The 15109-nt window shown below is 49.8% G+C and overlaps 2 protein-coding genes across 2 annotated transcripts in view; one reads left to right on the top strand and one right to left on the bottom strand.

The window, feature by feature from the left end:
- Window positions 1-2028: 2028 nt before the first annotated feature.
- Window positions 2029-2883, top strand: LOC127331340 (polyubiquitin 11). Its single transcript, XM_051357458.2, has one exon. The coding sequence runs from the start codon at window positions 2029-2031 to the stop codon at window positions 2692-2694; it is 666 nt and encodes a 221-aa protein (XP_051213418.1). The 3' UTR covers window positions 2695-2883.
- A 3933-nt stretch (window positions 2884-6816) lies between these two features.
- Window positions 6817-15109, bottom strand: part of LOC127329780 (polyubiquitin-like) — a 218965-nt gene continuing 210672 nt past the window's right edge. The window contains exon 4 of the mRNA XM_051356228.2: window positions 6817-7423. Coding sequence (XP_051212188.2) covers window positions 6922-7423 — 502 coding nt within the window. The 3' untranslated portion in view covers window positions 6817-6921. The remainder of the gene's footprint in view (window positions 7424-15109) is intronic.

The following is a 15109-nucleotide window of genomic DNA, read 5'->3' as shown; positions in this document are numbered from 1 at the left end:
GGTTGGTTCGATTCAGAATGTTAAATTGTTCATCTTCTTTACTGCGGGTAAATTTGTTCACCTACAGAACGATGGAGTATAGTAGTATAGAGATATGAGTTCTTGTTGTGTGGCCCTTCCACATAATCCAACAGATTAGATATTTTGTATATACATAAAAGAAAAAAATATATAAACGAAGATAGCCCAAAATCATTAAGTGTATTGGTTAACCTTTGAAGATCTACTAACTGGTAGAACTATTGGGGATTTATGTATTGTTCTATGGCCTAAATAAAATATGGAAGAAATCATCTTTCATTAATTTAAGTTAGTGGTGGAAATTAAGGGCAGCATATTCTTTTTTTTCAATTAACTATACATTGTAGCAACTCTGAACATTTCACTAGCTTCTGTAACGTTAGTCTCCTCGAAATAGGCTTTCGCCCCGCTATATTAATATAGCAACCACACGATACAATGAGCATGCTAGGGCCGCAGCACAACCAAGCCCAAAAGAAAAGACACAAAAAGAAAGAAAAGAGAAACAAATGCTGTCATCGGCAGCTCGACGGAAAAACGAAGACGAGTCGCCACCGTTGCGCCCTCCGGACATGTCCCACCACGCTCCTCGCACTCTGGATCGCCCCCATACCAAGCAGCACCTCCAACAAGGAAAGCGACGATGGCGCCGCTGCTGCCCGGACAAGTCCTAGGGTTTCCCCCGGTACGCGGCGGGGGTGGTGAAGGAGGTACACCCGATGCCCTTCAGGAAGGAAGGATGGCACCCGCAGGCGTCACCGCATCGGAGCCGAACGAGCCGGCAAGGATTTCTCCTAACCCCAACCACCACCACCCTGAACGATCCAAAGAGCCCACCCAACATGTCGCCCAGCAGCATGCGCCACCACGGTCTTGACTACAACTTCGCCGTCTCACTGCGGACACCATCGCGAGGCCTAGAGGAGGGAGAGGGACAGCAGGTAAGGGGCAGCAGCACCGCAGCCGTGCGGGAGGGCACTACCTCCACCGCCTTCGCGGTAGCCGACCGGACGTAGTAGCAGAGACACACCAGGCCCGAGCTGGCCCGGCCGGGCCCAAACTGGCCCGTGAAGTCTCCGCCGCCGCGCTGCAGCAGGCCGGCGGCAGTGCCGCCACCACCTAACCCCGCCAATGCACCTCCGCCACCTCCAGGGAACGACCACAGCGCGCATAGGGCAGCCCGTCCAAGCCCAGATTGGGCCCAAACTGGTCCAGATCTGGGCCGAGACGACCTTGCTGGCCGCACGCCGGCGACCAGCCTGCCGCCTACCCGCACCACGCCGCCCCGCCGCCAAGGAGCAGCGCCATCGCCACCGAATCCACCCAGTCGCGCCGGACCGACGACCGCCGAAGAGCACCGCCGCGGGCGCCGAGCTCCGCGCCTCCTTGCCACGCGCGCTGGGAATGGCCGGCCGTCGCCGCCGGCACCGCACGAGCAACGCCCGGCGGCCCGCGCCGGCGGCGGCGGAGGGGAGGGGGAGGGGAAGGGGTTCGGGCGGCGGCGCTAGGGTTGGCTCCTCTCGCCCGCGCGGGGGGCGAGAGCGAGCCCGAAGCGTTTCGCCAGGAACATTCAGATGCGAATTGGCATCAAGGATTCTGTAACGTTAGTCTTGCTAGCTGATAATCCATTTGCCTGTCGTGGGTTCTTTTTTAACTGAGATTTTCCAATTATCTACAATGCGCAAAACTGAGTGAACAATGTAATTGTTCTTAATTCTTAAGACTTAACTATCATGATACGCTTACTGGCTTGGTAAATTAGTAAGTATTTATTCAGAAGATTTATGTTATTGCCTCTACGGTTCTATTCCCTCTGATCCATAATAAGTGTGGGGACAAATATAAACTAAAACCTCGACACTTATTATGGATCGGATGAAGTACTATTTTAGATAACTTCTTGCTTATACTCTACTATCTTCTGGAATTATTGACATTTTGCGCATTGTTCTACATTTAGCCTAACAAAAGCAGTTTTTGCCTAATATATGTGTGTCATCGTTCAGAATGCACCTCTTTGTGAAGAGTCCCACTGGCACGAAGATCTGCCTCAAGGTCAACAAAACAGATACCCTCAGTACTGTGAAGGCAAAGATTCAGGAACAACATCGCCTTTTCTTTGATGGAGTGCAGCTTGAGGACAACCTCACATTGGCTGATTATGGCATCGAGCATCAATCCACGCTTGACCTCCAAGAAAGTATGCAAATCTATGTAATGGACACGCTAGCGGGCAGGACCATCATTCTTGAGGTTGACAGCTTAGATACCATTGACAAGGTGAAGTCCAAGATTCAAGACAACGAAGGCTTTCCCAAGGGGCAGCAGTGCCTAATCTTTGCCAACAAACAGCTCAAGGATGACGACACCTTGGCAGACCTCAATATTTGCAAGGAGTCCACCATTCTCCTTGTCCTCCAACGGGCCAGTACAAGAGGTAGCATGCTCATCTTCGTGGCGACGCAGGCTCCAAAGAAAATCCCTCTTAAGGTAGAGAGCTCAGATACTATCAATAGTATCTCAATGAAGATCTATGAGGCGAAGGGTACTCGCCCAATACAGCAACGGTTCTTCTTTGATGGCATGTCACTCGAGGGCCACCGCAAGGTGGCAGACTATAACATTGAGGAGGGAGATGTGCTGGACATGTTCATCTGCCTATGTGGTTGTTGAGAGGCATACGCGTGGTTATTAGACGAGTAATGGTGTGCTATCAGTAATATCATTCGGTATGTCAATGCGTTTATTACCTGTTGTTCTGAAAAACCTGTGAGACACTATATTAAGGGTCCCTAAGTCGATCTGCCTTGGCATTGTTTGATTGAGAAATATAGTCAGCAGGGCCATGCAGTGAATTTCGAATCAATGTAAGAAAAGGAGAATGACTTTTTATAGTCCATCTCAAGACTAGCCGAATGATGAGCCTGTGTTAAATCAAGCGCGGAAAGAGAATTTGACCATCCAAAACACAGCTCCTTGCTAGAGCTAGCTAATACCCGTCTTTGTTAATGCAGTCCTTTCACGGCAAGATTGCTCCATGTTTACTGGCAGTTTCAGTGTCAGGTCGGCTTTCAAACTGCAAGTAGCAAACCAACTATGTAGACAATGCCATGCTGATGCCGATACCGAGGGTAAAATTCGTATGGATGTATCATGTGTCGGGTAAGCTCAATGCTCATACCTAACAGAAAAGATTAGAACTCAATACAGCTCTATCCTCTATATAATAAGATCTCGTCATGGCTGCCTGCGAGAATTACTGAATGTTCTAAGCTGGATCTGTTCTTCTTCCTCCATCAAGACTCAAGAGTCTGACTGATCAAAACTCCACTCTACTAAATCGAGCATACAATCACTTGTCACCAGGTGAACGAGCTGTCAGCTGGGCGTAGGTATCCCCTTTATCCGCTCCTCGGTCTCTTCTCCACCCACAGGCCTCATTCTCTTCTCCACCCGCGCCCGACCCCGACGCCACCACCAAACCGGGTTACGGAGCATTCGGCGACCGCAATGCAGCTCCAAGGAAAATGCTGATTGGGCTTGGGTTCTACAGTCCTTCTAACTCATCGGCTTGGCCAACTTATGCCATTGCTCAACATTATAAAATCCCCCTATGCCTCCTACGACGATGTCATCGATAGGGTAATGACGCCAGATTTTATAATTTGCCACAATTTTCTTTGCACTTCTATCATTTGTCATTTTATGTGTCACTGACATGTGGTGGTCATGTGGCAAATAATAGACACTTTCAAGAAAAGTGTGGCAAATCATAAAATATCCCTCCGTAGCCAGAGAGTGGGAAATCCTTGCCGCCTCCATGGAAGGGGACCTTGCCACCCCCGCACGGGCTTCGCCTGACAGCAACCGCTAACGCCGGTGGAAGATAGAGGCCGGAAGGGGAGGTGGTAGGCGAAGGTTATTGGTCACAACCCGTGTCGGCTAGGCGAGGCGGTGCAGTGGGCGTTCCTCTCACGTGTGTGAATATCAAAATATGTGAGGCCTCGTCTCTGCGGGCTGGTCGGCGGCCAGTTGGGAGTAGTGACGACTGCATTCTTCTATTTAATGTTGAGCAACATTTTCTAAAAAAAGAGAATGGATTTTGTGTTAGCACGCATGGGTGTGGGTGTGTTATGGACCATCGATTTATTTCTCGAGATTCTCGCTCGCCTGGGTAGATGAAAAGATACCTTTCTCTCTCCTCATTTTATCCAAGTCTCAAAGCAAAATGGACGGTGACCAAAACACCCACATCCATATGTGTAAGTATAATTTTTCAAAAAAGGCATCTAAAACACCAAATTCGTTTTATTCGGACAAATTTCCGTACCATATAGATTTGAGTTGTTGGTATTGCTGACATATTTTACTATTAATTGTGGCAAACTTCACTAAGTTTGACTTAGAATAAACCTTGAACATCTATTATTCTGAAACGAAGGGGAGTACGTTCGAATTCCATTTTTTTAAGAATCGTCTATTTTCGTTCTTCCACCCATGATAATAGAGGAAATGAGAATAGAGAGGTTACTTTCATTTATTTTTTTTAAAAAATAAGATAGGCTTTTAAGGGAAGCCAGAATAGAGAAACGTTTGTCTCTTCCTCCTCATCCTTTCTCTATGTTGAGTCCAATGCCTGTGAAGATTGGGAATGGGAGGGGTTTGGGGCAGAACAAAGCACATTCGATTTTGAGTCGGATCGAATTTCAGTGCAAGGCACTGCGGACTATATTTCTCAATCAACCGCCAGGCAGACCCAGAGACTCTTCACTGGCATCTCACGCTTTTTATCTTGATGATGCAGCCCCGTCTATCGTCGACGCTACACCATGGCCAAATGGTCCCCCAAGTGGATCAACAACACAAACCCCCGCCATATATGTCAAGGTGAACTCCTTCCTCTCTATGGTCGATCTCAACACCAACTTGAATGGTACGCTACCTCATGCCTATCATCGTGGTGTCTACAGCTGCCGACATCGACAAGTAGGAACTCCCATGGCGCAAGGACGAAGGAAGAAGAAGGAAGAGGAAGAAGAGGCGGGAGGAGGAGGGCCAGCCGGCCCAGGGGCCGGCCAACCGGGCCCCAGACCGGCCAGGCCGGTCAGACCGGGCCCCAGACCGGGCAGCCCCGGTTTCACCCGAGCGACGCGCCGATGACGACTTCTGCGACGTTTCCGGTTGCCGCCCGGTCCCTTGTCCGGTTTGGACCGGATGGTCCGGTTGACCGGCCCCTGGACCGGATTTCGCGGGTTCGACTCGACCGGAACGGCCCGAGTCGGTCCACCACTTACCTGTTCGACCCAAGCTGCCTTGTATGCCTATATAAGCACCCAGGTCGCCCCCTTAGCTCTTTGGACAAGATGATAGCTTAAACATGACTTTGAGCTTTGTCTCCCTAGGGTTTCATCCCTCTGTAATCAGGGCCACCCTTGTTGTTGATTTGGATTCGTGAGTGAGATTCTAGTGTGTGCACTCTCTCTCCCTCACCGATCTCCGTCTCCAACACCGGTCTCTCACCTCGGAATTCTACCGCGGTCTCTTCCGTGGGTGATTCTATTCGGCGTGGTCCATCGAGCCACGAGGGTAAGCATCGGTTGTATCGGGTTGGTGTGCGTGCGTGTGTCCTCGTGTTCTTCGTGTTCCTCGAGTTCTTCGCGCTCTCCCGCCTTTTCCCCTTCGGATCTTGGGTCAACCGCGAGATCGGGCCACAAACGGGGTCTTAGACCTCATCATATGGTATCAGCAGCCTTTGGTTTCCGCGGATTTGACCCTCCACCCACCCAATTTCGTCTCTAAAAATTTTCCAAAAAATCCCCAAAAATAGCCCTAATTTGCCTTTGGACGGATCTGCGATTTCGTTGCGTTTTGAGTGATTTTGGTCCATGGATTTGATGTTGTTGTGCTTGATTTACTATTTCCCCAACGTTTAGCCCCCAATTCCATCGTTTCCCTTCGATTTGGGTCGATTTAGACGAGTTTGGCTCAAGAACAGGAGAGAGAAAACGCGCGATCCGGTTGAAATCCGGTCAACCGGGCGGCAGACCGGACCGGCCAGCCCAGAACCCGGTCAACCGGGCGGCAGACCGGGCGCCAACCGGGCGGCAGACCGGCCCGGCCGGCCCAGAACCCGGTCAAACGGGCGGCAGACCGGCCAGGCCGGCCCAGGAGCTGGTCAACCGGGCCCCAGGCCGGGTGCCACAGCACCAACTCCCCCGCCGACCACCGCCACCCCTCTCCACCACCGGCAAGCACCGCAACCATCCCCAAACCACCAGGAAACACCACCGCGGCCCCGCAACCACCGCCGCAACCGCAAGAGCATCGACACCTCCCACCACCGGCATACCACCGCCAAGCTACTTTGACCCATTTCTTCCGCTAACTTATGTTTGCTTGTTCCGGTTTGAGTGCCTTGTTTGTGACACTAATCCGCAGCTACGAAGCAAGCGACGACATCGTCGGCACCCCGGACTTGCAACCGTACTCTTGACATCACCGCCATCATCGCAAGTTGTGTGTTCATCACCGCCTAATATCTTAGGTATAACTTGCATTCCCCTTGTAACCCCTCTTCTTTTGCGATCTATCCTATCGAACATTGCTTATCGAGTGTTGCGAGACATTGCACGTGGCCCCGATTGTGAGGTGTGTGTGTAGTATGGAGTCAAGCTTCTAAGCAAAACTCGTGTGGCAAGATAGCAAAAAGCGAGCTAACGCTAACATAGTGCGAGAAAAAGCCGGATTAAAAAAAATACCATTAACGTATCAGAAATTCAGAATGATAGTTCCGGATAGCACGCCACTGGAACGAGTGTAACAATAGTTCTACCGATAAAACACCACTAGTAGAGAGAAAAAGGGCTGCAAAAATACTTGTCAGACGTCCCGATGACCATCTCAACAACCACAAAGGCAGAGCACCAAATGGAGGGTATCGTCCTTCCGAATCGTATAGTCCGCCAGGGTGCGGTCGTTCTCCAGCTGCCGACCGGCAAATAGGAGGCGTTGCTGTGCCGGACGACAGCCGTCCACCTGATAGATCTTCATCTTGACATTGTCGATGATTTCTGTCCTCTCAACCTGAAGCGTGATGGTCTTTCCTTTTAGCTCCCTCACGAAGATGCGCATTTTATCTCCTGGACCGTCCGGGTAGTGGATGGCCGGGTGGTGGACCGCCGGGAGGAGGACAAGGAGAAGAGTGGAGTCCTTGCAAATGTTGAGGTCTGCCAAGGTGCTCTCGTCCACCAGCTGTTTATTGGCAAAGATGAGGCACTGGCGATCCTTGGGAAATCCCTGAATATATTGAATCTTGGACTCGACAGTGTCAATGGTATCCAAGCTGTCAACCTCAAGCGTGATGGTCCTACCTGCCAGCGTCTCCATTACATAGATTTGCATTCTTTCTTGGAGGTCGAGTGTGGACTCATGCTTGATGCCATAATCAGCCAATGTAAGGTTGTCCTCCTCTAGCTGCACTCCGTCAAAGAAAAGGCAGTGCAGCTGTTCCTGAATCTTTGCCTTCACAGTATGGAGGGTATCTGATCGTTTGACCTTGAGGCAGATTGTCCTGCCGGTGGGGCTCTTCACAAAGAGATGCATTCTGTCTGAATGAGTACAAAATCATAAACGGAAAAACCTTTTATTAGCCTGGAGAACAATGCACAAAAACGACAACAATTCTAACATACAGAGGTAGTAGAAACAAGAACGCGGTATCTAGAAAAGCAGAGAAGCTTCCCAAATGAATTGTTTATACAGAACATAACCCTGGGGGAAAAATTTGCGAAGTTAAGTCTTGAGATCCGGAAAAATTACATGGTTCACTCAGTTCTGTACATTGAAGAGAATATATAGTTCTCAATTAACTGACATACCCTGTCTACTGAAATAGAAACGATAACCAGCAAATGCCAACTCAGCTCACAAGACTAAATGTTGGAGAAGCTAGGGCGCTCTTCAGAGTTGCTACAATGTATCGACCACAAACTAAGATTAACACCAGATGCGTTCGTCCAGCTTTTATTTACGTTGTAGAACAAACACAGAAAGATTCACTTCGGGCACTGTAGCTTACACTGCACTGGTACTACTACTACATAGAATCCGATTTTTTCCACTGCCTCAAGAGTCAAGACCACCAGGTATCTTTTTGTCTATACTACTATGTTTTTTCATCTGTTTACGATAATTTTAAACCATGACGCTACAATAGCACTTTTAGCTTACTCCAGCAATGATTTCACAACAGCATGTTGGCACCACTTCAACAATCCAGATATTATACAATCTAACATCCAAAGGCGCGGTGTGCCGCCGCGCATTACTTCCTAGTACAGTATTAAAGGCTGACCAATACTGCATACAAAAGATAAAGTATCAATTTTTTTCCGCGACAGGTATATATATATAACAAGAACCTCTATCGATAAAGGCGTTCCTTAAGTCATCCCCTTCAGGCGACCTAGGAGAGAACCCTTGTGGGCCCTTTTGGAGGCTGCTGCTCGACCAAGCCGCCACCTTCCTTCCTCTCTCCTCGCTGTTGGCAACCCGGCGCCTATGATGGGGGCGGTAGGTATGTTACTATGTAATCTCCTGACAGTCTCATGAAAAAAAAGATCCATTGATGGGGGATCTTGTCCGCATCTTCCTATGCGTTTGCAACACGTCAAGTCCGGGTAGCGACCCTAATCTCCGTTGGTTTGATGCACTAGGAGATGCAACAATGGGATGATGTTGGGGTGATGCAGGAGGGTAGGGTGCAAAGGTGCCAGTAGTTCTCCCATGTTGGTGTAGCGGCCAGGGCATCAGCTTTTCCGCCGTGGCGATTGGCTACAAAAGCGAGGAAGGGGGACGAGCATGAGAGGATGGCGGATCTTGCATGTCTTTCAGATCTACTGGCATCTTCGAGGTAGTTGATCTCGCTTCAACGTCTAGGTGATGGCCATACGGTTGCATGCCACACACGTTGTATGTGCGGCGCACTGTGGCAGCATATGCCCCTTCTGTTGGCGGCGCATGAGTTTTGGAATTGGGGCACCTACCTGACTCTTCGGTGGCAGAGCTGTTGTCATGTGGATGGTGTGGTGGCTAGATCTTCGAGATGGTGATGGCCTTCAGCTCCATGTGTCGAGGACTCGAGGTAGATGGCAGTTTGGGACATCGTATTCTTGGACCGCTGAGACCAGTAGTTGTATGGGCTGCCCAGATCGGGTTTGATCCGATTGGAGGGTGCTACGCATTGCATCATTTCTGGATTTGTCAAGCCATGCCTAGCGAGGAGGGCTACTACGACGTCTCATCCAGAGGCGTCAAGTCATGTTTCTCGGTAGCATCAAGTCATGCTTGAAGGCTTAGGCTAAGAGTTACCTTATGGTTAGTGGTAGGCTAGTGAAGTTACTGTTGCGAGGCATACGGCCTCGGGATATTTTTCCTTCTAAAGTCAACTTTGTTTGGCTTCGACTTATTTGTTATTTCTAATAAAAAAATTTTGAAACAGGCAAAAAAGCTTTTGCGTTATATTGATATAGGAGAAGCAAACAGGTACATAGAAAGAGCAATTAAAACGGAAAAAAGGGGTGGGGCGGAACATCGCCGCCCCGAAAGGGAACTCAGCTAACAAGATCTGCCAGGCTCTTAGCGCCTGCAAGGATCCAATCTTTTCCTTCTTCCCAGATCTTGTGCATGACGACCGACGGTAGAGAGGACTTGTTGATGAATACGCGTTCGTTCCTCTCTTCTAATAATAATGGTTATGCAATAATCCTAGACCTACGGAAAAAGCAAGAACTGATATCTACAAAGTTCTCTAGATGGTTATGGGGATCAATCAATGTAGAGACCGGAGGTTACCTTTCTTATCGAGAAAAGGCAAGAACTGATATCTACAAAGTTCTCTAGATGAACAGAACAGTCATATCCGCAAGAAAAACGTTGAACTCTTATAATGTTCTCTCTAAACAATCGTAGGATCTAACAGCTTCCATTAATCCTACCCTGAGAGCAGGCTCTAGAGATCGCGGACACAACGCATGAATATGAACACGACCACTAGCTAGCTAGAAGTAGAGATGGGGAAAAGATAGCAAGTCCGAACCTTGATCGACGAAGAAGAAGCTTGTCGCTGTGGCGTTCGCCGGAGAGCCCAGGAAGATAGGAACGGCAAGAGTTAGGGTTGGTCGGTTGCGATAGATTTTATAGGGTCCAATGGGCCGCTCCTCTCTTCATTTTTTCATGCGTTTGGGCTAAACGAGTTGGCGGTCCACTACCTCTGTTCGCTATTATAAAGGCAAAACGAGTTTTGGAGACTTTCTGAAAAAGGGAACGTGGATCGTGCATGAGAGTTCACAATAAATCTCGTCTACTACCTCTGTTCACTATTATAAGATTTTTTTTAGATTGTCCTAAAATTACATATATCTAGACGTATTTTAGTGAGTATGTTCGCTCATTTTAATTTGTATCTAGTTTGTATTAAAAATAGCTAAAACTCTTACATCGGTGTTGTGGGTATACTTCATGAATGTACCATCGACAGTGCCTAGATCCGGCAAGCCCGGATGGCCCACAGACGGTGATGTGGCATGTGGCCTATCGGGCGGCTCAGCTGTTGATCATTAAGGATGAAGTCCAGTCCAGGATCAGGAAGCTGGATACTAACCGACCTTCGGAGGAAGCCGGATCCGTAGAGGCCATGAGGAACCCGGATCCAGTACGACGTAGATGGAAGACGGATCCTTGACGTACGCGGCAAGATATTGTACCGTAGTAGGCAACTTGTAATCCGGCTAGGACTCTCCATGTAAACCCTAGATCCGTGCGCCTTTATAAGCCGGATCCTGAGAGCCTTAGAGGCACAACCACAACTCATTGTAACAACGCGAAATCGCTCAGATAATTCCAGACAAGTAGCAGTAGGCCTTGCCATCGTGCAGGTGGTCCGAAGCTGGGTAAATCGTGTACCACCGTCTCGAGGACTCTCCGCCCAATGGCCCCTACTTCTTCTCCCCTCCATGAGGATCCCTCCTTTGGAGTACCGTCGAATAGGCAACGACAGTTGGCGCCCACCGTGGGGCCTGTGGCGTCTGGAGGCCGGAACCGGGAGGGTTCTACCTTCGGAGGCATCGGCGACACCATCGCCGTGGGGCGCGTCAAGTACGCTGGGAACTTTCCGATCGTCCCTGAGGATGAGTGCTGGATTCCGGCTAAGACAAACCCCGTCAAGCTCTCCATCATCCCGATCAGCGGGATACACCTCTTCATCGGCGAGACCATTGATTCCGACGGAAACACACTGGTAAGTAACGCTGACGCGACCGCCGCTGAGCAGGACGCAGTCGCGAAGGTCCGATCTGAAATGCAGGAACTTCCTGAGGAAGATTCCGCCTTAGATCTAAAAAAAATCAAAACCCACCCAATCCGCCCCTGAGCAGGAAACAAAGGTGGAAGACCAATGCAGATCCGCCTGGGTCTCCCAGGTGTTAGAAAAGCAAAGGTGCCACTTCGTGCACTTCCTCGCACATACCGCTGGAACCGCCCTTCTTCAGGAAGATGCTGGACCCATGCAGGACGAGGCTGTCGGAGCCGGTGACGCTCCGGAACAACAAGAAGTTGTCGGAGACAGCGACGCCCCGGAACAGCCAGAGGATGCCGGAGAAGCAGAGGATTCAATCCTGGGCAACCTCAGCCCGATCTCCGACGATGCCTCCACTATGGACACAGAAGAATACAACCGCCTCACTAAGGAGTTGGAGGATGAAGAAGCAGCTGAGGCGGAATCTGCTCCTCCTAAGCAGGTTCTCGCAACCTTAGCAGCGCTGGATCACCAGGAAGAGGAAGATGAGAATACACAATCCGACCCGCAGCCGTCCAACGCAGGATCTCCGCTATCGCGGGAAAGACCGCGTAAGGAAGTCCTGTCCCCAGAAGAACTGGTTGAGCAGGCAGGCATGGATGCAATCGCACATTTGGAGATCCTCAACAAGCCTATAACTCCTGATGACGCAGCAGATCCGGAAGCTCTAGAAGCCAAGAGGCAGGAGATGCTGGCAACAGCCGAAAAATTCGCCACCACTGCAGCAGCAATGCTGGATGAGAGGAAAGAGGCCGCGCACTTCGTGGATAATTTCCTCAAGCGAGAACGCCAGGTTGACGAATCACTGGAAAAAGTCAAGCAACTCCGGAAGCACTGGGAGGACAAGATCAACGAAGCTCAACAGGAGGCCGATATAATCAGACGAGAAGTTGTAGCTCCCCGCAAGATCACCTTCGCAACTCCCACCGAGCAACAACCATTCGCAACTCCAAAGGATAACATGAAAAAGGCTGCGGAGATCTTGAAAAACAAGGACGAGGAGATTGATATTGACTACGTCCGTACGCTCGTTGCCTCAGCAATGAAGCAGCAGAGCAAGGCAGATACTTCGCGTAGGTTGGAATCCAACCCGGATCACTGTGTGTCTACCGCGCAGAAGGACGCCCACGACAATCGTCATCACGATGACGAATCGCGCACCGGATCAACGGAGTGCAGAAGGAAAACCAGAGAACACCCAAATCCGATCCCCATACCGTCAAAGACGCCTCCGTCAGATCCGAAGAAGGGAAAGGATGCAATGTACACTGGTAGGGACAAGTACCGGAACCCGTCACCTCCGCCTAACGGGTACCCGCGTCCTCCACCCCCTCGTCACCCTAGTCCAGCCGGAAACACTAGGCCTCATGGGGCTGGTGGAATCAATATCCGCGACAACGTGTTGCCTCCGAGGAACGGGAACCGGGAGCGTACGCCGGAACCCCACCGAAGCCGGAACAACGATCGCGAGCCTGAGCCCAGAAGGAGCCGGAACAATGATCGCGAGCCCGAGCCCAGGAGGAGTCGGAACGAAGGACGCGAGCCGGAGCCCCGCCGAAGCCAGAACGACGGAGGCGACTATCACCAAGGTGAAGGTAGCCACCGAAGCCGGAGCGAGCCGCGGGAAGAACGCCGGGAATCTGAGGGCGGAAGAAAAAAATCTTACAGGCCCCCTCGCAGGTCTCCCTCACGACCGCCAAGTGGAGGAGGTGGAGGCGGAGGCGGAGGCGGAGGCGGAGGTCGGAGATCTCGCTCTCGCTCAAGAACCCCTGGCGGCGGCCCACGCGATGCTCGGGAACGCCTCAACGAGTACAGAACTGACTACATCAGCCCAAAGTGCTTTGGCAGGATGATTCGAGAGGAACCAAAGCCAAGGATGAACCTCAAGTTACCCGGAAACCTGAAGCATTATGATGGCACCGAAAGGCTGGATACCTGGATCGAGGATTACTATAATGTTGTAACCTTCGCCGGAGGAACCCCTAACATCGCCTGCCGCATGCTCCAGCTGTACCTTGTAGGTCCAGCCCGGATCTGGCTCAGTGACCTCGAGAAGAACTCCATCTTTTGCTGGTTCGACCTGAAAAACGCCTTCGAGAAACACTTCAGGGGCACCTATAAGAGACCTGCCACGACAAGCGACCTACATGCATGTATCCAGAAGAAGGGTGAAACATCAAGGAGCTTCCTCACCCGATGGTTGCAAACCAGGAACGAGTGCGAGAACGTTGACAACCGCACAGCTATGCACGCCTTTATAGGTGGATTGCAGAGAGGAGGACTGCTGCGGCACAAGCTCACTTGCTTGGTCAATGCAAACAAACTGACTTTGGATGACATGATCACCATCGCCAGGATCATACTGCCGCCAATGACGACACAAGCGGAGATCTCGCAGCTACAGCAATTCTCCTACACCAGCAAAAGAAGAACCGTGATGTCAACACCCGGATTTTTAAGTCCAGATGCCTATTATGCCATTCCTCGCAATCCCAGGAATATTATTTTTGCGAGACATAATAGATTGATATCACAACACATCATTCATTACATACTAATATCGTCTTACAAATAAAGGATCACATGATCCAGTCTCATTACAACATAGGGGATCTAGAGATCCAAATACAAATCACGTAGCTGAAGCGAAGTAGTAACAGTCTTGGTCCATTTATTCCACAGGCAACTGTCGACGTCAGGAGTGGTCCTAATTGTCGTAGACGTCCTGCTGTCCTTCTTCCGGGTTCTGGTACTCCCCTTCATAGTCTGGCCATTTGAATAGCCAGGGACACAGCCATGAGTACTTTAAAGTACTCGCAAACTAATACTAAGGTAAAATACTATCAACTATAATAAGGGGGTTCTAAGCTCTAGTTTCATTTCCATAAAGCCAGTTTTATTTCGTAAACACTTTAATAACCAAAACCCCTTCATTTGGCTAACTTAACTCAAGTGGGAACATTAGTGTCATTCCCACAACTCAGTTGTGATTCAAATCAAAGTCACCTTTCAATTCAAGTCACAAGTCATCATTCATATTTTTGGAAAAGTTCTGATGACGGAACAGTATGGCCTTTCCAACTGTCCATAACCGCGGACGCGGCTATTCGAATAGGTTTAACTCTGCAGAGGTTGTACACTTGTGCCACAACAATTGCAATAGTTCGTCGAGTAATCGGCCCTGATTTATCGTACGCAGTACGCGAACTACCAATCTTAACCTTTCATTTACATACCCTAGTATAGGCACCTCTCCCCATGAGCTTGGCCTCCCGGTGAAAACAAACCGTCAACCCGGGAACTGCACAGGGCTTGGGTAGGACATTCACCTCACTTCACGTCATTTCACATTCAATGGAGGCAGCCTCGGCATAACCCCTATGATGCTTGTTCAGAGGGAACCCATACTAAAATACATAAGTTTCCAGCTAAGCCTTACCCAGATTCAGGTATTGTGGGGGTACTTGTAAAATTGGAATGGTATCGCATCCGAACCCAACCATCAGATTTTGGTAAGTTTCACCAAGTCATTCACAAGTCAAATTCACCTTCAAAAGCTTTCCATAGAAAGACTCATCATTCCAAGGTTTTCAAAAGTCATTTCACTTCACAAGTTCCCAACTAGAGTAGTCACTTTTAATGTTTAGCACTAGCAACTAGTCATGAGGGGTGCTAACTATCTTGGAGCTTGCTAGGCTAAGTGTGATGCTCTTGTACTACTCCATAACTAAACCA

The sequence above is a fragment of the Lolium perenne genome, chromosome 2 (assembly GCF_019359855.2).
Source record: "Lolium perenne isolate Kyuss_39 chromosome 2, Kyuss_2.0, whole genome shotgun sequence".
NCBI lineage: Eukaryota > Viridiplantae > Streptophyta > Magnoliopsida > Poales > Poaceae > Lolium > Lolium perenne.
Note: the sequence above shows the minus strand (reverse complement) of the source record. Positions and strands in the feature narration are given on the sequence as shown.